This window comes from Bos indicus, chromosome 4 (genome assembly GCF_029378745.1).
Source record: "Bos indicus isolate NIAB-ARS_2022 breed Sahiwal x Tharparkar chromosome 4, NIAB-ARS_B.indTharparkar_mat_pri_1.0, whole genome shotgun sequence".
Taxonomy (NCBI): domain Eukaryota; kingdom Metazoa; phylum Chordata; class Mammalia; order Artiodactyla; family Bovidae; genus Bos; species Bos indicus.
Genome location: NC_091763.1, coordinates 101,259,472 through 101,279,091, shown reverse-complemented (window position 1 = coordinate 101,279,091; position 19,620 = coordinate 101,259,472). Strand labels below are relative to the sequence as shown.

At 42.5% G+C, this 19,620-nt stretch overlaps 1 protein-coding gene across 2 annotated transcripts in view; it reads left to right on the top strand.

Moving 5' to 3' along the window:
- PTN (pleiotrophin) overlaps positions 1-19,620 on the top strand; it is a 109,595-nt gene that overhangs the window by 83,028 nt on the left and 6,947 nt on the right. For both annotated transcript variants that reach the window (XM_019959150.2, XM_070788212.1), the window contains exons 3-4: positions 205-378; positions 2,918-3,079. In XM_019959150.2, coding sequence (XP_019814709.1) covers positions 205-378; positions 2,918-3,079 — 336 coding nt within the window. The remainder of the gene's footprint in view (positions 1-204; positions 379-2,917; positions 3,080-19,620) is intronic.

Sequence of the window (19,620 nt, the reverse complement as noted above, 5' to 3'; positions counted from 1 at the left end):
AGTTCTAGCTCCCTAGTTTTCTCCTGGTCATTGGTTGATTCAGTCATTCATTCAGCTAACACCGAGTTTCTACTCTTTCCTAGACACTGAAGAGAGAGGTAAAATCACAGACCATGCAATTAAGGAGCTCAGGAATGAACTTGGTTTTATCCAGGAGCTAAAGAGTTTTCTGGGCGTTGATAATTTTTCCTTCTTCCCTTTCAGAAAAGAAGGTGAAGAAGTCTGACTGTGGAGAATGGCAGTGGAGTGTGTGTGTACCCACCAGTGGGGACTGTGGGCTGGGCACCCGCGAGGGCACCCGTACCGGAGCTGAGTGTAAACAAACCATGAAGACCCAGAGATGTAAGATCCCCTGCAACTGGAAAAAGCAATTTGGAGGTGAGTCCCACCCTTACTGTCCTATTGATTTAATCTTCCACCCTGAGATAATTCTTGCATCCTTCCACCGGGTATCTTTTTGAGGTTGACTCTATTTTAACAAGTTTATTTTATCAGATACAAGATAACCTGGCATCTTGCCTAACCTCGGGTCCCTCGTTTTCTGTACTGCTAAAATCTGGAACCAGATAGTTGTCTTGTCCTGGAGGGAGGGCTGCTCTTTGCATCGTAGGATATTTAGCTGCATTCCTGACTTTTACCCACTAGTTTCTGGTAGCACTCCCCACCTCAGCAACTATGACAGCTGCAAGTATCTGGATGTTGCTGCACGTTTCCTTTCGGGGCGGGGCAGAGGGTCAGAGTAGTCCCTGATGGAGACCACTGCCTTAGCAACAGGGGCAGAAAATAGGCCCTCGGTCCCTCTTAACAGTGTGCTCTTTGCTTCTATTTCTAGATCCTTTTTTCTTCCCTTCCTCCTTTCTTACTTAGTCTCCTCCTTCTCCAGATCTCTCTCTCTGTTACTTCTGGGCCTTCTCTCTCTCTCTTTCTCCCTCCCCACTTGCCACACTGGTTCATAGCTCTTTCCTCACCAACCCAGCTGGACTGCTCTGAGCCACTCTTCATAGATTTTAGCTCAGGGACTATTGCCAGTTTCCTGTTGACCTCATCTCCCCATCTGAGAAGGAATCTTTCAACACTTTTGACCCTAAACCCACCATGGAACACCAAAATTGCCTGTTTTTTTTTTTTTTTCCCACGTTCTAGACTTCTCTTTCTTGCCATAGTGGGACACAATGCCCCAAATATTCTCACTGGTTTACAGAAATGTGTTTTGGCTACTGGACAGTGGAGAAGCGTAATGAATACATACACTACATCTTTGTCATTCTCTATAATCTTTGGGATTATACCTTTATATAAGTGGAGGTAAATTCTATAAAGGCATGGTGAAATTCAGATACGTTTGATCTTAAATTGTGTACAACTACTCTAAAGATCTATACATAAAATGTCTTAAAATGTGTTTTAAAGGTCTTATATATATAAATGTCTAGAATACATAAAGAGCTCTCAAAACTAGCAATCCAATTAGAAATTGGGCAAAAGACATAAACAGTCATTTTACTAAAGAGGATACATAGGTGGCAAACAAACAAAAGATGTTCAGCACCTTTTCTCCATGATGAAAATGAAAATGAAAACCAATGAGGCATCACTATATACTACACACCGATAAGAATGGCTAAAGTCAGAAATAACATCAAATGCGAGCAAGGATACAGGAGAAACTAGATCATGCACACGTTGGTGATGGGAATACAGAACAGAGAGCCACACTGGAAAAGAGCATGGCAGTTTTTCACAAAATGAAACTTGTATTTACTATACAATGCAGTGATTTCACTCTTAGGCATTTATCCTAGAAAATGGAAACTTATGTTCCTATAAAAATTTATACATGAATTTGTATAGCAGATTTAGTTGTTATAGCCAAAAGCTGGAAACAACCCAGATATCCTTCAGCTGGTGAATGGTTAAACAAACTGGGGTACATGCATACCACGGAGTACTCCTCGGCAATGGAAGGAACAGACTATTGATTCATACAGTTGGATGGACCTCCAGGAAACTCTGCCGAGTGAAAAAGCCAATCTCAAAACATTACATACTGTATGATTCCATTTATATAGTGTTCTTAAAATGACACAGTTATAGAGGCAGAGAACAGATTAGGAATTACTAAGGGTTCAGGAGGTAGGAAGGGCTTCCCTGGTAACTCAGCTAGTATAGCATCCACCTGCAATGCAGGAGACCCCGGTTCAATTCCTGGGTCAGGAAGATCCCCTGGCCAAGGGATGGGCTACCCACCCCAGTATTCTTACCTGGAGAATCCCCATGGACAGAGGAGCCTAGCAGGCTACAGTCCATGGGGTCGCAAAAAGTCAGACATGACTGAGTGACTAAGAAAACACAGCACAGCACGGCAAGGAGGTAGGAAAGGAAGAAGGATGCTAAGCTATGACTATAAAAGGATCACCCAAGGGACCTTTGTGTTAGAAGTGGTTTGAATGCTATTGATGGGGGTGTTCACTCTTACCTATACATGTGATAAAGTCACACGGAAGTCAGTGTCCACATACCATATACACACATGAGAGCATGTGAAACTGTGTGTGTGTTAGTTGCTCAGTCGTGTCCGACTCTTTGCAACCCCATGGACTGTAGCCCACCAGGCTCCTTTGTCCATGGGATTCTCCAGGCAAGAATACTGGAGTGGTTTGCCATTTCCTTCTCCAATGAATAAATAAATTCCCTGGACTGTGTCCATGACAAGTTCCTGGTGGCGCTGTAGCTATGCAGGATATCACCACGGAGGGAAACTGGGTGCAAGGTATACGGGATCTCACTGTATTATTTTTCACAACTGCATGTGAACCAACAATTACCTCACTACAGAAAATCGAAAATAAAAGCGTCTGTTTTCATGGTACTCCAAGAGGAACTCAGAGATTTCTGTTTGGTCCTACCCTGCCTCCAGCGGAGTGCAAATACCAGTTCCAGGCCTGGGGAGAATGTGATCTGAACACGGCTCTGAAGACCCGAACTGGGAGCCTGAAGCGAGCCCTCCACAACGCCGACTGCCAGAAGACAGTCACCATCTCCAAGCCCTGTGGCAAGCTGACCAAGTCCAAACCTCAAGGTAGGTTCCTGTCTTTGAACCATAATTTTAATCTGAATGGACTGAGGGGCTCAGGCAGGATCTTCAGATGTGCAAATTTTCACAAGGAAGTCTTGTGAATCACTTTAAGAAAGGGATTGGAAAGAGTCCATATACTGAGCATCACCAAGTACTTTTCAGCAGCAGGCAGTTGATGCGTTCAGATTGAAGTCCTCTGTACTGATGAGGGTATAGGAATAGTCTCCTTGCAGAAACAAACAACTTAACAAGACAGGCAAATTAAGACAGTTTTATGGTGACTTACTTGGCTTCCCTGGTGGCTCAGTGATAAAGAATCTGCCTGCTAATACAGAAGATGCAGGCTTGATCCCTGGGTCAGGAAGATCCCCGGGACAGGGAAATGGCTACCCACTCCAGTATTCTTGCCTGGGAAATCCTTTAGACAGAGGAGCCTGGCGGGCTACAGTCCACAGCTTTGCAAAAGAGTCAGATAAGATTAGTGATTAAAACAGCAATGACAACAACAGTGGTGACTTATAGTCTCAGCCCTAAATCAGGACCACATCCTGACAAGTGTGAACACACTTAGAAAGATCAAAAGGCTGAAAATTCAAAATCAACTCTCCTAGATAATCAATGTATATAGTTCTCATGAAATCAGTTACATGATTTTATATTTTTCCTTTTTCTACTACCTAACTTGGTAAGTTCTGTAGTTCTAATATTTTTTTTAGTTAGATTAACTTATCATGGAATTCCAAAATTATGTAGAGCTATCTTTGTATTCATTCCCAGAAAGTCAGCTTTCATGCTAGAGACAGTAAACCAAACTAAATATCATGGCCATGGTTTCATACGATAGAATCCCAGCTGAGGGGAGACAAAAAGGTATTAAAATCTTCTATTTCATGGTTGTATGGATGAGTTATATACCCCCAAATTCAAATATTGAAGTCTTAACCCTCAGTCTCTCCAAATGTGACTGGGTCTGGAGATGGGGTCTTTAAAGAAGTAATTAAAGTTAAATGAAGTCATAAGGATGGGTCCTAATCCAATATGACTGGTATATAAGGGGAAAAGGCAATGGCACCCCACTCCAGTACTCTTGCCTGGCAAATCCCATGGACGGAGGAGCCTGGTGGGCTGCAGTCCATGGGGTCGCTAGGAGTCAGACACGACTGAGCGACTTCACTTTCACTTTTCACTTTCATGCATTGGAAAAGGAAATGGCAACTCACTCCGGTGTTCTTGCCTGGAAAATCCCAGGGACGGGGAAGCCTGGTGGGCTGCCTCTCTGGGGTCACACAGAGTTGGACACGACTGAAGCGACTTAGCAGCAGCAGCAGTAGCAGTATATAAGGAGATTAGGACACAGACAGACACACAAGAAAGACAAGGTGAAGACATAGGGAGAAAACAGCCATCTACAAGCCGATAAGTGAGACCTCAGAAGAAATCATCTTTGCTGACACCATGATCTTGCATTTCTGGCCTCTAGAACTATGAGAAAATAAACTCCTGTTGTTAAGCCATGCACTCTGTGATCTGGTGTATGGTAGCCTTAGCAAATGAATATGATGGGCCTTGGTGAACTCTATCTTAAAATATCTCCTTGGCCTTTGCTCGTTTAAATGGACTCTAAAATGGATATGAAAATTCATATTGGCTAGATTAATTATAAGGAAAACTTCATGAAAATGAACATTAAACGTCCATAATAAGTTAAAATCAGAAAAAATATCCCCAGAAACTGAGGAGGATTGACTGGCTTGCTGCTGATGGGCAGAAAGGACCCCTTTCATAGGCCTTGCTCTTTAGTCTGATGGAGTGGTCCTTAGAAACGGTTACCTCCAATCTCAGGATGGTCAGATGCAGGCTGGACCTGCAGGTGCCTGTCTGGGATTCAGGCCGCTCTCCTCAGGTCATGGAAACCTCTGCTGGTTGTAGTGTGTATTTGAAAGGCATAACGTGGGGCTAGAGTCAGTGCACTGAGTTTGTCTGCCACCGGTACAAATATCACTCTTCTGGAAACAATGACACAGAAATCTAATGAAAATCCCACACCTCGTCTGTTCGGTGAGAGAGTCCACAGACTGGAAGAACTAAGAGATGCAGTTTTCAAATTAGTTGATTTTTAATCCAGTCAGAGAACCAAAATCTTCAGCATAAATATAGAGTGGAAAAGAAAAGGGATTGAAGATGTCTCCATGTTCCAGTCTACTGGTTCTCAACCTGGGCTGCACACACAATTTTCTGTGGGAACTTATAAAGATCCCAGTGCCCGGGTATAACCCAGACCAACTAAATCAGCATCAGTAGTTTTGAAAAATTAAAATGGTTTTTAGGAGATTTCAGTATCAGCCAAAATTGAGAGTAAAGTTCACAGGGACCATGGTTAGGAAGGCACACACACACAAGCTTCCATGCCCTCCCTGTTCTCTCCTTTGGTAAGAGAAACTGCAGTTTGACGGGGTGAGGAGAAAAAAAAAATGGGATTTTGATTAGACAGGTGGTGGATGGTGGTGGGGCTGGGTGCACATGTAAAATGTCGAAAAGTCTGGAATGAGTTGGGCAAAGGAGGAACATGATTAAGAAAGACTTCTCAGGATATTTGATAAATACATTAAATGAGGTTCCATTTTAATTAGACTGGTGAATAGTTCCCTTTTTTACATTTCCCATTTAGGGATACATAAAGTAAAAGTGAAAGTGAAGTCGCTCAGTCATGTCTGACTCTTTTCGACCCCATGGACTGTAGCCCACCAGGCTTCTCCATCCATAGGATTCTCCAGGCAAGAATACTGGAGTGGGTTGCCATTTCCTTCTCCAGGGGATCTTCCCAACCCAGGGATCAAACCTGGGTCTCCAGCATTGCAGGCAGATGCTTTAACCGCTGAGCTACCAGGGAAGCCCCAGGGATACATAATGAAGGTTAAAAGTTTGGTTCAGGCTTGAAAAATAGAGGTAACAGTATTTCAAGTGTGTAGGCAGTCTGTTGTTTTATGTCAAAATTTTTTTACTTAATTTTTTATGTCAAAAATTTAAAGTATATAATTAATTGAAAATGGACTTACCTGAAGTGAGTTCTGTATTTCACAACACTACCAGTTATGCATCTCATAGGTCATTAAGATCCAATCTTTTGGTACATAGCATACCTTTGCTAAAACTAATCTTTTCCCTCTCAACAACAGAGGGTTCTATGAATGCAGTTTGCACACCAGGTTCTCAGCTTGGGCTGCACACACAATTTTCTATGGGAGCTTATAAAGATCCCAGTGCCCAGGTATAACCCAGACCAACTAAATCAGCATCAGTAGTTTTGAAAATCTTACCATATGAGTTGAGCTAGGAAGACTGTCAGATAGAAGATTTTCTTAATGGGATTCACACACACTTTCCATGACATATTTTTCATGGTTTAAGTAAAAATGTAACAGGTGGCATGTGTGGGTTGTATATATTTTTATACCATTTTTTTTCCAAATAACCATGAATGGATGTTACAGCTTTCTCTGTGTCAATTTCTACCCTTAAGATAGCTCATTTATTTCTAATCAATGGAGAAACAAGTCATAATGAGATAGAATCTCTATTATGATTAGTATTGTTCTGTTTCTACTCTCTCACCTTGCTCTAGGTGTTTTACATATATTATCTCATAAAATTCCATATATCCTTGCAAGTAGATTTTGATATGAAGGATACTGAAGAACACTGGTTACTTTATTTGCCAAGGGCTACATCTCTAATAAATGACAAGAGTCCACACTTGGCTGACTCTAAATTCATATTCTCTTTCATACCCTGTAGATTTCTTACTTAATCTCATGTGGGTATTAGGTAACCTCCATGAGTTTATTTTCCTTTGAAATAAGAGAAGATGAGATTTCTAAAGGTGGCTCAGCAGTAAAGAATCTGCCTGCAGTGCAGGAACCACAGGAAACACAGGTTTGATCCCTGGGTCAGGAAGATCCCCTGGAGGAGGGCAGGGCAACCCACTCCAGTATTCTTGCCTGGAGAATCCCCATAGGCAGAGGAGTCTGGCGAGCTGTAGTCTGTAGGGTCATGAAGAGTTGGACACGACTGAAGCGACTTAGCACTCACACACGAGCTTTGTTAAGTCCAACAGTAATGTGGGGGATGATGCCCAGATGGAAGAAGATAGTTTTTAGAACATTATTTCCAAAACTGTTCTGAAAGACATTTCCCAGAATATAAGTTCCAGGAGGATGGGGACTTAGTCTATTTTATTCTCCACTGTGTCCCTTTTGCTTAGAACATGGAGCAGCACACTGTAAGTGATGAATAAATATTTATAAAATAAATGCTATTAATAAAAGGAAAAAAATGTTTTGTAAACCGATCCACCAAAGAGTGGTGGAAGCTGTAGTAAAGAAATGATTTAAAGAAATTTTTCTAAAAATTATACAATTATAAATTAGTTTCTTCCTTTATTCAGGAAAGAGTAAGTCATTGATGCTCTCTTGTGTTTTAGCTTATAAAACACATAAAAAAGACAGGGAGGTAGGGGACCCACTAATTTTGACTCAAGCACTGTCATAGGTACTCCTCATCATTTAATTCAAGCATCAAACAACACTTTGTAGTGCATTTTGTTTATCCTGCTTTTATATGAGGAAACACAGGGTTCAGAGAGTTTAAGCAACTTGCCTGAGGTTTCACAGCTTGTAAGTGTTGAAACCAAGATTCAAATGTAAAGTTAGCTGACTAGGAAGACCCACTGCCTTTTCAATTGTTCTGTGTTGCCCCTAGGTCCTGGAGAAGGGCATGGCAACCCACTCCAGTATTCTTGCCTGGAAAATCCCTTGGATAGAGGAGCCTGGCGGGCTATGGTCTGTGGAGTCGCAGAGTCAGGCATGACTGAGCACACATGCACACACACACACATGCTGCTAGGGATTATAAACTCATGAAACTCTAGCAGTATTAGATAAATCCCGATTCCTAGACTCATTACACGGTAGAGCTTCCAGGGACCTTGCCTGTGATTGATGGGGCCCTCATGTAACAAATGAGAACAAAGGAAATCAGTGATTCATCCAAGTCCCCCTATTGCTTAGTAGCAGAATCATTCCAGGCTTTGTTCTCTTTTGACATCATTTGTCTGTCTTTTTAACCCAGTCACTGACCTCATAGCCAGAATATACTTACTTTCCTCCAACATTATCCTTCTCATGAAACACAACATTAAGTTCTGGGATTATTTTTTTTTTTTTCTGCTTGTTTTGTAAAACTCTTTTGCTTGGTTACTGGCCTCTTGTTTTGAGAAATGGTAGTGGATTAATATGCAAACTGCATGATTCTCAGTGTGAAAAACATGCTCTTTAAATTTTAGAATGGAATATTAAGATGTTTGTAAGGCTGTGATGACCCAGCATTAAATTGAGGAAAGATGGGAGAACATCCTCCTTGTGGGATAATCGTTGTGACTTGATTATTAATGAGGTTAAAAGACTGAAAGACTTGCCTGGGGAGAGGAGGTGCTTAATATCTAGAATTGCCATCTAAATGTTGGCAAATGACTAAATATCCCACTTGATTTGGTTAAAAATTGTCTTAAAATTCATAGTGCTTCATTCTCACAGCATTACCTTTGAGGTAAAGAAGTGGTTCTTACTGCTGTGGCAATCTTATACAAACGCTATACTCTAGCCTTGGTTCGAAGTTTCAGTGAAACATTTCGATCCTTATCTAAAGGTTCTCTTGTGTTGGAATCCCACTTAATCTGAAGAGAGCTTTTAGTCATTCACTTCTGAATTGTATACCCAGAATAAGGGAGAATATTGATATCCTATACAGACTTAAGAATGGGAAGATGTAGAATTGAAATGTAGCTTTCCTGGGGTAAGGACAGATTGCGCTGGGCAGGGTCATTGACTGACTGAGAGATTATAACTGGAATTTGCTCAATTGCTGCCAGAATCTGGCAGGGAGAAATTGGTGAGTCATTGTGTTGGACACTTAAGATTTTAATTTCTTAGGAAAAGAGATTCAGAGTATTAATTAAAATTTTTAATTAAGAAAATCCTGTGTCTGTTGAAGAGATTTTAGCTGCAGCAAGATCTATTCTAGCTAGTGAAGCAGAAAGGGGTTGATTGAAGAGTTTTATATAGCTCACAGACTCTCCGGAAGGGCCAGAGGATTTGACTTGGATTCAGCAATATTGCCGAGAAGACATCAGATCCAGGAGAAATGTCTAATCACACCATACGTGACTGATAGAACAGAGACCCTCTTGCTCAAAGTACCGACTGCTTGACACATGTAATGCTAAGAGCTGGACACTGGAAGCTTCACCCTCCCTGTACCCCAAAGCCAAACGCTTCTACCTCTCTTCTTGCCAAAATGTCCAGTCTCCCCAAATTTGACCTTATTTTCTGCTTGCTCTGCTCTAAGACTCATTTAAGAGTGCCTGCATGGTGTAAACTAGGTCACATATAAAATTCTGCTGCAAGAGGGTCTGGAAAATGTCTAAAACTTTCTAAACTTTGCTTATAAATACAAAGGAGAAGCTGAAAAGGATTTGAATTGGTATTCAGTGAGTGATCCTCCAGGGAGTATGTGTTGGAGTGTATCATTAGACCTACCCTTCTCTACTATTGGGCTAGAAGAGGCACTGATGACATTTCTAGGAGACAAAACATACTGGACCAGTTGAGTACCCAACTATAGAGAGAAAGAAAGAAAGTGGAAGTCCATCAGTCATGTCTGACTCTTTGCAACCCCATGGACTATACAGTCCATGGAATTCTCCAGGCCAGAATACTGGAGTGGGTAGCCTTTCCCTTCTCTAGGGGATCTTCCATTGAAGCCAGGTCTCCCACATTGCAGGTGGATTCTTTACCAGCTGAGCCACAAGGGAAGCCCAAGAATACTAGAATGGGTAGCCTATCCCTTCTCCAGCAGAACTTCCCCACCCAGGAATTGAACTGGTATCTCCTGCATTGCAGGCGGATTCTTTACCAACTGAGCTATCAGGGAAGCAACTATAGAGAGAGGTCTTTTCTTATTGGAACCACCAGTCATTCTTTGTTGAGTCATTTTGGTCTTTTCAGTTTGAAAATAATGTACAAGAATATTTGAGCTGTTGAGCAAGGGCAGAAATTGGAAATGTGGCCAGCAAGTGTTGACAGTGCTATAACAAAGATCAGAGCAGAGAACCCTTCAGAGGGTAGTGAGTGTTTCTCCATGGTTTCCTTGGAGGACGGACTCACCGTAGACTTAGAAGGTGGTCCAGCTGAATGAGGCTGGCAGGATGGCCTATCTGTGGGGAGGCTGGGGTCCTCCAGGCTGGCCCGTCTGTGGGTGCAGGTGCAGCCCAGGGGAGCAGGCTGCTGGTAGCTATCACCTGAGTGCAGAGTCAGAGATGAGGCCGAGGAGGGGACTTGTGTGGGAGGCACCTAGAGAAGCTGAGATCCTCCTAGGTGCCACAAATGATATAGCACGATGATCATGTTGGATCATTCTAGAATCTTGAGTTTTCCTTGACATGGAAATCATTCGTTGCTTTATGAACAAGATACATAAATACTAGAAAGTATGTGAAACTCCTTTTGATTCCGACAGGCCAGCTTGGCATGTGTCTGCTTCCGAGTTTGTGTGACAGAGGGCATTGACAAATGGTTTCCCGGAGAGGCAGGGTGAGGAGCACACGGATGGATGGCTGTGTCACAGGTGGTCCAGGCAACAACGCTAATCCCTCGTGCCATCCTGTCCACCAATGTACACTCCGCTAGTGCCAAGTTCTTGTCTAGTTTCCCTGCTCTCGATAACCCTGATTCCTTTCATTTCTTCCCGGCTATTTCTAAAAGCTTTGCTACGTTGCTGCTCTCTCTCTTTTGGATGATTTCCTAGGCTTCTCAGCTTTGACGATTCATCTTTAAAGATCAAAAGCACAGCAGCCATTTAAGTGCGAGACTCGGCAGTGCGCAGAGCATAGCATTTGGCAGTTGATCATTAAATGGGAAAGGGGGTCAGTAAAGTTATATTTCCCGCATTCTCAATTCTCTCCTGCTAAATAGATTCTTTGGTTAGTTCTTTAAAAGATAAAAGACACTCCCCAATGTTTCTTTCTATTTTTTGGGCTCTGACGTCTCTTGGGAATGAGCATGGCGATACTCTGTGGATGAACTTTGTTAGGCCGAGAGACTTTGAACATGTTCAGAGAGGTCAGTGCACAGAATCCCAGTGCCAGCCAGTCTGGGAGGGGCTTCCTTCTTTCTGAGACCCCTGGGGGGTCGATGGCTGCTGCCCTTGCATGTGACCAGAAAGAGAACTCCTGGGAATTTGTTCTTTTTGATCAGGGAGAAACGGTCTTACTCAGTTTGGCCTCAAGGTTTTCATTTCTTTTTCATTCTGCTTGTGGCGATCTTTGAATATCTATTTTATTTCCCATCCATGATACTGTTCTTGAAGTGAAAAAATCTAAATCTGCCCACCTTTTATTGGAATATCTGTTTTGTCTTCTGGAAACTAAAATCTACAATGAATATCTCATAGCACATTGCATAGATAAAAGTAATTTATGTAAAAATCTTTGATAAATGTGCAGTATTTTGTAGAATGTTTCCTTCCTTCCAAACGGATTTCTTGAGGTGGGTGTTTCCCTCAGCACTTTCTCAAGCAAAAGAATTATGGTGATTTACACCAATAGAGACTAGAATTAATATTTTGTGAGAGCCTGGTGTGTGCGTGCTAAGTTGCTTCAGTCGTGTCTGACTCTGTGACCCTATGGACTATAGCCCGCCAGGCTTCTCTGTCCATGGGATTCTCCAGGTAAGAATACTGGAGTGGGTTGTTTATCCCTTCTCCAGGGGATCTTCCCAACCCAGAAACTGAACTGGGTCTCCTGCATTACAGGCAGGTTCTCTACCAGCTGAGCTAAGGGAAGCCTGAGAGCCTGATAGGTTTTTATTATAGTTGGGTAAATGCTCATATATTGTCATTGAATATTCACAAAATCTCTGTGAAATAGTTGTGATCATCCCCAATTTTACATATATGGTAACTATGGCTTAGAAAACTTAAATGCCTAGTGTAAGGTGATACAGATAATAGGCAGAGGAGCCAGGACTTAAATATAAGGCAGCCTGACTCTAGATTTCCTGCATTACATACACCTCCTACCCCTGTATCTATTCCATATGGGCCTCTCAATTTCTTATCTAAGAAAAGTAATGAATTTCAGACCCACTTATTCTTCCTAAAATCCCTCTTTGAGTGTCACTTCTATGAGCACAGAATCAGATCCTGGCTCCTTAGCAGGACTTGCTGCTCATGCATCATCCACTTTGGCTCTTCTGGATCCTTGCTCCAGGCATTGATCATAGACTCCGCCCCAACCACACCAAACTCCCACAGATGGATCCCTGGGCCATGATTTGTTATATGTCCATTTCTCTATACCTGTTATTGTAAAAACTTTTGACCTGTTTCCCTTCTCCTATGCTTTATACATTTCATTCTATAAAACCCAGCTTGTTTATTCAGCAAACGTTTATGGAGTGGGTGCTATAGGTTAGGTCAGCACCAGGGATACAATGACCTATATGGACCAGTAGTGCAGTAGGAGGAGGAGATAAATCCCAATGTACTGCAGAGAGTTCCAAGTGCTCTGAGAGAGGCATGCTGTCCTTTGACATAGTTTCCAATATATTCATTTATTTATAAAATCTATTAAGAGCTTGCAGATTGCATCTTAGGTGCTACTGATATTAAATGTTTCCTTCCCTCTTATTTCTGTGTTCTAGTGGTGATAGTGGGTAGATAATAGTGACCAAAATAAACAACTAATAATTAAAATGAGAGCTACGTATTGAAGAAAGTGGTCTTAATATCTAAAGAGCCAAGTGTTAGAGTGACCAGGAGAGAAGGGGGCTAAGACAGTGTAACTGGGGAGAGCACCTTTGAGAGGTCACTTTTGAACTTGGACTTGAAGACAAATAGCAGCTAGCTACAATGTTTTGTTGTTCAGTCGCTCAGTTGTGTCTGACTCTTAGCGACCTCATGGACTGCAGCACGCCACGCTTCCCTGTCCTTCTCCATCTCCCAGAGCTTGTGCAAACTCATGTCCATCGAGTCGATGATGCCATGCAACCATCTCATCCTCTGTCACCCCCTTCTCCTCCTGCCCTCAATCTTTCTCAGCATCAAAGTCTTTTCCAATGAGTTAGTTCTTCCCATCAGGTGGCCAAAGTATTAGAGTTTCAGCTTCAGCATTAGTCCTTCCAATGAATATTCAGGATTTATTTCCTATAGGATTGACTGGTTTGATCTCCTTGCAGTCCAAGGAACTCTCAAGAATCTTCTCCAACACAATTCAAAAGCATCAATTCTGCAGTGCTCAGCCTTCTTTATGGTCCAACTCTCACATTCATACATTATTGGAAAAACCATAGCTTTGACTATATGGACCTTTGTCTGAAAAGTAATATCTCTGCTTTTTAATACACTGTCTAGGTTTGTCATAGCTTTTCTTCCAAGGAGAAAGCATCTTTTAATTTCATGGCTGCAGGCACCATCTGCAGTGATTTTTGAGCCCAAGAAAACAAAGCCATACTACCATTTTAAATAAAACAAGGGGAAGTTCAGAGTCCTGAGGCCAAAAAGAGCTTGTTTTTGTTGAGGATTAGAAAGGAGATCCCTATGAGAACTTGCAGACTTCCCTGCCCAAGCCTGCATTGACTGCCTTATCTCTAAGGGCTGGCTCCTGTGATAAGACATTCATTACTGCCTCTGCAATGAGTGCATGTCTGCCTTGCCCCACACTGAAGCACTGGAGGTCAGGAGCCACTACCCATTCACCTATGCAAGTTACTACAACTCAGGTCCTTAGTCCATGAGAGGAGCTTAACAAATAGTACTGACTTGATGAATGAATGGTGGTGGTGGTTTAGTCGCTAAGTCAAGTCCGACTCTTGTGACCCCATTGTCCAAGATGGGACATCTTGTCTGTGTCCAGGGATTTTCCAGGCAAGACTACTGGAGTGGGTTGACATTTCCGTCTCCAGGGGATCTTCCCGACCCAGGGATCAAACCTGGGTCTCCTGCACTGCAGGCAGATTCTTTACTATCTGAGCTACCAGGGAATTCCCTGAATGATGTATCCAAGTAAATAAACTATCCTGTTCTGGGTCACTAGAGCACACCATTCATTCATTGGCTGCAACAAAAATGTACAGAGAAATCACAGTTAAAGCACAGGGCACTCGCTTGGAAGAAGAGTCACCTGGGTATTTTACTCCCATCCTTATTAAAGAATTTTTGCTTCTAATTGCCAGGACAGCTGTGAGGACTAGCAGCTATAAATATTTGTAGGGTTTACTTCATGTTGTGTATCTGCTTTCATCTCCCTTGGTAAATTCCATGTTCAGAGGCTCATTAGCTGTGTACACACAAAACAGCTATGTAATAATTAGTATCAAGGAAGGCTGCATAATAGAACAATGTTTGCACTAATTAGATACTGGGTTGAGGGACCTTCTTTTTATTTCCCCCTGAAGCTTCTGCATTTTTCCTTTCTAACTTCTGGATTGAGAACTTCTGCTTCAAGTTTTAGGTTACAGCTATTATCATCAGCATTTCTTGAGTGTAACAAGAGTAGTTGCTGTTTACTGAGTATGATGTGCGTCTGTGCTCAGTCGTTGCAGTCGTGTCCGACTCTTTGTGAACCTATGGGCTATAGCCCTCCAGCCTCCTCTGTCCAAGGGATTCTCCAGGCACAAATACTGGAGTGGGTTGCCATGTCCTCCTCCAGGTGATCTTCCCAACCCAGGGATGGAACCCACGTCTCTTATGTCTCCTGCTTTGCAGGCAGATTTTTTACCCACTGAGCCACCTGGGAAACCTGGAAAGGCATTATACTGAGCCCTTGGCACGCACTGCCTCACTTGGTCCCCACAGCAGCCCCAAGGAGTTTGGTTTGCATTTTACAAATCAGGACACTAAGGTTGCAACATGCACAAGGTCACTAACCAGTGAAGGGCCAGGCTTGAAGTCAAGAGAGTCTGTGTCCAGAGTTCTTCTCTATTATACCAATTCTTCCTAAATTGCTTCCTATGGGATCTCTTTAGGTATTCTAAAATAACTGAATAGTTTAGGTTTTTGTCCACCCTTATGGCAGAAAGCAAAAAAGAACTAAAGAGCCTCTTGATGAAAGTGAAAGAAAGTAAAAAAGTTGGCTTAAAACTCAGCATCAGAAAACTAAGATCATGGCATCTGGTCCCATCACTTTATGGCAAATAAATGGGGAAAACAGTGGAAACAGTGACATACTTTATTTTGGGGGGCTCCAAAATCACTGTAGATGGTGACTGAAGCCATGAAATTAAAAGGCACTTGCTCCTTGGAAGGAAAGTTATGACCAACCTAGACAGCATATTAAAAAGCAGAGACATTACTTTGCCAATGAAGGTCCCTACAGTCAAGGGTATGGTTTTTCCAGTGGTCATGTATAGATATGAGAGTTGGACTGTGAAGAAAGCTAAACGCCGAAGAATTGATGCTTTTGAACTGTGGTGTTGGAGTAGACTCTTGAGAGTCCCTTGGACTGCAAGGAGATCCAACCAGTCCATCTTAAAGGAGATCAGTCCTGGGTGTTCATTGGAAGGACTGATGCTAAAGCTGAAACTCCAATACTCTGGCCACCTCATGCGAAGAGTTGACTCCTTAGAAAAGACCTTGATCCCTGATGATGGGAGGGATTGGGGGCAGGAGGAGAAGGGGACGACAGAAGATGAGATGGCTGGATGGCATCACTGACTCGATGGACATGAGTTTGAGTGAACTCCAGGAGTTGGTGATGGACAGGGAGGCCTGGCCTGCTGCGATTCATGGGGTCACAAAGATCGGACACGACTGAGGGACTGAACTGAACTGAGACAGCATATTAAAAAGCAGAGACATTACATTGCCAACAAAGGTCCATCTAGTCAAAGCTATTGTTTTTCCAGTAGTTATGTATGGATGTGAGAGTTGGACTATAAATTAAGCTGAGCACTGAAGAATTGATGCTTTTGAACTGTGATGTTGGAGAAGACTCTTGAGAGTCCCTCAGACTGCAAGGAGATCCAGCCAGTCCATCCTAAAGGAGATCAGTCCTGACTATTCATTGGAAGGATTGATGCTGAAGCTGTAACTCCAATACTTTGGCCACCTGATGTGAAGAACTGACTCATTGGAAAAGACCCTGATGCTAGGAAAAATTGAAGGCGGGAGAAGAAGGACGCAACTGAGGATGAGATGGTTGGATGGCATCACTGACTCAATGGACATGAGTTTGAGTAAACTCTGGGAGTTGGTGATGGACAGGGAGGCCTGGCCTGCTGCAGTCCAGGTGGTCATTGCAAAGAGTTGGACACGACTCAGTGACTGTACTGAGCTGAACTCTAAAACATTAGTATAAGTATGTTTGGGGTCATTTACGATTGAGCTGCATCAGATACTTTTGACTCAGCTTTTCTTTGTATAATAACCACATGGGAGCACATAATAACTTTTAGTGCCACTTTTCTCCAATGGGGGTCCTTAAAGGGGCTGACTTCCTCCAGAGTAAGATACAGCAGTGCCAGGCACCCCGTTACACTTGGTGGCCTCCCAGGCTCCACCCAGGGCTGGCTTTGGGGCTACCTTCTCTCCACTCTGAAATACTCGTGCTTCCCCAGGATCCAGGGCACCGGTGGGTGCCCTGGTAACAAGTGGTGGAGAGACGCTCTGCATGTTCCCGGTGACTCCAGCCAGCTCTGCCGCATTGCACAGCCTTCAGCAACCTACAGGGAAATCAAAGCAGGCTGGCTGTTGCTCAGCTCAAAGAGGCAAGGGGAAAGAAAGACTTTTTCTAGAGGAAAATGCAGTATTTATAGAAGAGCTCATCAGAAATCCAAAGAGCAAGAAGCAGGTAAACATTTTCCCAGTGTCCTGCTGCTGGGGCACACAGAGGGCAGGGCCCAGAGCTGTTTACCACAGGCTCACACATTCTTGGCGCTCGCTCTTGCAAGGTGAAAATAATTCCAGGGATGATTTTCATTCTACAGAAAAGCTTTATTTTCAGACCTTTGCTGACATGCACCAGAGTAATAAATTAAGCTGCTATGAAGACTGCTGTTTAAAAACATGTAGAGAAGTTGCCTGGAAAATCCCATGGACGGAGGAGCCTGGTGGGCTGCAGTCCATGGGGTTGCTAAGAGTCAGACACGACTGAGCAATTTCACTTTCACTTTTCACTTTCATGCATTGGAGAAGTAAATGGCAACCCACTCCAGTATCCTTGCCTGGAGAATCCCAGGGACGGGGGAGCCTGGTGGGCTGCTGTCTCTGGGGTCGCACAGAGTTGGACGCTACTGAAGCGACTTAGCAGCAGCAGCAGCAACAGCAGAGAAGTTGAGGAGAGTCTCTTCAGACCTACTTGCTGCTGCTGTAGACAGAGCATTGGGTGCGTGGAGGCAGGGTGGAATTGAGTGTTGTTGAAACACAGCTCAGCTGCTCTAAATCTGGAGGTGTGGAGACCAGTGATGGATTAATGTCTGGAGCAGCTTGAAACCACACATATGCATACAGTCCTACCGTGTACAGTATCAAAGTCACATATTCAAATGATGTTAATTAAAATCTGGGGGACATTTAAAAAAATAACAATAAACTTAGGTATATTTTCTGCAACTAATGAGGGTTATCTGAAGGATATACAAAAAGGACAGCTAGTGTTATCTAGTTCACGGATGTATTCGTTCACTGTCTGCTATAACAAAGTACCACAGGCTGGGTGGCTGAAACAGCAGAAATTAATTTTTTCACAAGGTTTTAGCAGGATTGATTCCCTCTCAGTTCTGTGAGGGAAGAGCCTGTTCCAGACTGCTTTCCTCAGCTCATAGATCGCTCTCCTCTTCCTGGGGTTGTCTGTGTCCAAATTCCCTCTTACTATAAGGACACCACTCATGCTGGGGTAGAGCCCACTCTAATGACCTCATTTTAGCCTATTTACCTCTGTAACAACTTTGTCTCCAAGTATGTTCACACTCTGAGGGGTTAGGAATTCAGTAGGAATTTTTGAGGGGGACATAATTCAGCCCATCACAACTGATTCTGATATATACATACATATATATATAATGTATGTATATATATTTATAATGTGTATACATATATAATGTATACATATATATATAGGAACCAAAAAAATATAAGAGCGAATTAAAAATGGTTCATGGAGCTGTACTTACTGAGTTTTTAAATATTCTAGAGTTCAAGCTTTTCCCCTTTTCCATAAATCATAATTTGAGTTTCCAATAGCACCAGTCATTAAATATTAAACATTAGATATGATAATAGAAAAATAATGATGTACTTAGTGGGCACTACTTATTGTTTATAATAATATATTTCATTTCTGACTTAGGCTACCATATAATTTATAACATTTTATAATAAGGTAAATTTTCTACCTATGCCCTCATTATTGCAGAAATAAAGTTTTAAACATTTAAATATCATATTAGAAAGAAGTATTCTTTCTGCTTTTGATGTAGAAGAGGTCAGTTACTCTGTGTGGGGGGGTCACTGTCAAGAAGTGTAAGGTGTTGAGAGGGGCCTGTGGACTGAGGAAGGAGCAGATGCTTTGCTGAACAGAAGCAGCCTAGACATTCATTCCACCATCTGTGGTTGTGTGTGTCTTTCTGTGTATGTGTGTGTGTGTTAAAGAGACAGAGACACGTGGATTCAAGTATATCCTCTATTCTAGCTGACTTATAGAGTTCTTCAAGGTAGGTAGGGAATGGAGATAGGGCCGGCAGGATTGCCAAGAATGACAGCATCCAGTGACTGCCAAACCACACACACACACACACACACACACAGGCACACACAAGTCTCTAACACAGGTATCAGAATTGCGTGCTATTGAGCCCACAAATATATATGGCCATAATTATGCCAACATTCTTAAAGCTACCTACATAAAATTACATATTCTTTGCCAAGTTTTATTTGCTTTAGCTGTATTTGCCTCTCTTGAATTTTCTTCAGTACTTAAACACTTTTTTTGGCCAAAGGTGAAAAAAACAACGTAGCAGCTGAATATGAATACAAACATACATACCCACAACACACACAGTTTTTTGTTTTCCTTCTGTAACTGTATACAAGTGAGAAAACCCTGGATTAAAGGACATACAGATGAAGTATCTCTTGATTCCTATCTTCATCGTTCTTCTCTCTCATGACTCTCAGAGGAAAAGTCCACAAACATTTTCAGTGTTTTTTTTTTACATTTCCAGACACATGAATAGGCGTGACTGATACATAAGGACAGTATGAATGAGCTGAGTTAAAAGAGGGGTTTGACTTGACGACTCTTGTCCTGGTAAACCCATGTGCATAGGTCAGACCTAGGAGTGACCCCAGCACACTCGCTTCTACCCTACCAAGAAAGCACATCCTAGAGAGGATTCCTTTCTTGATGGGTTGGAGAAGCCAGTAGTGGTCTCAGCTTTTTCCTTCAAGGAGGAGGAAACAGAGAGATAAGAGGGAAAAGGGGCTGAAAAGAG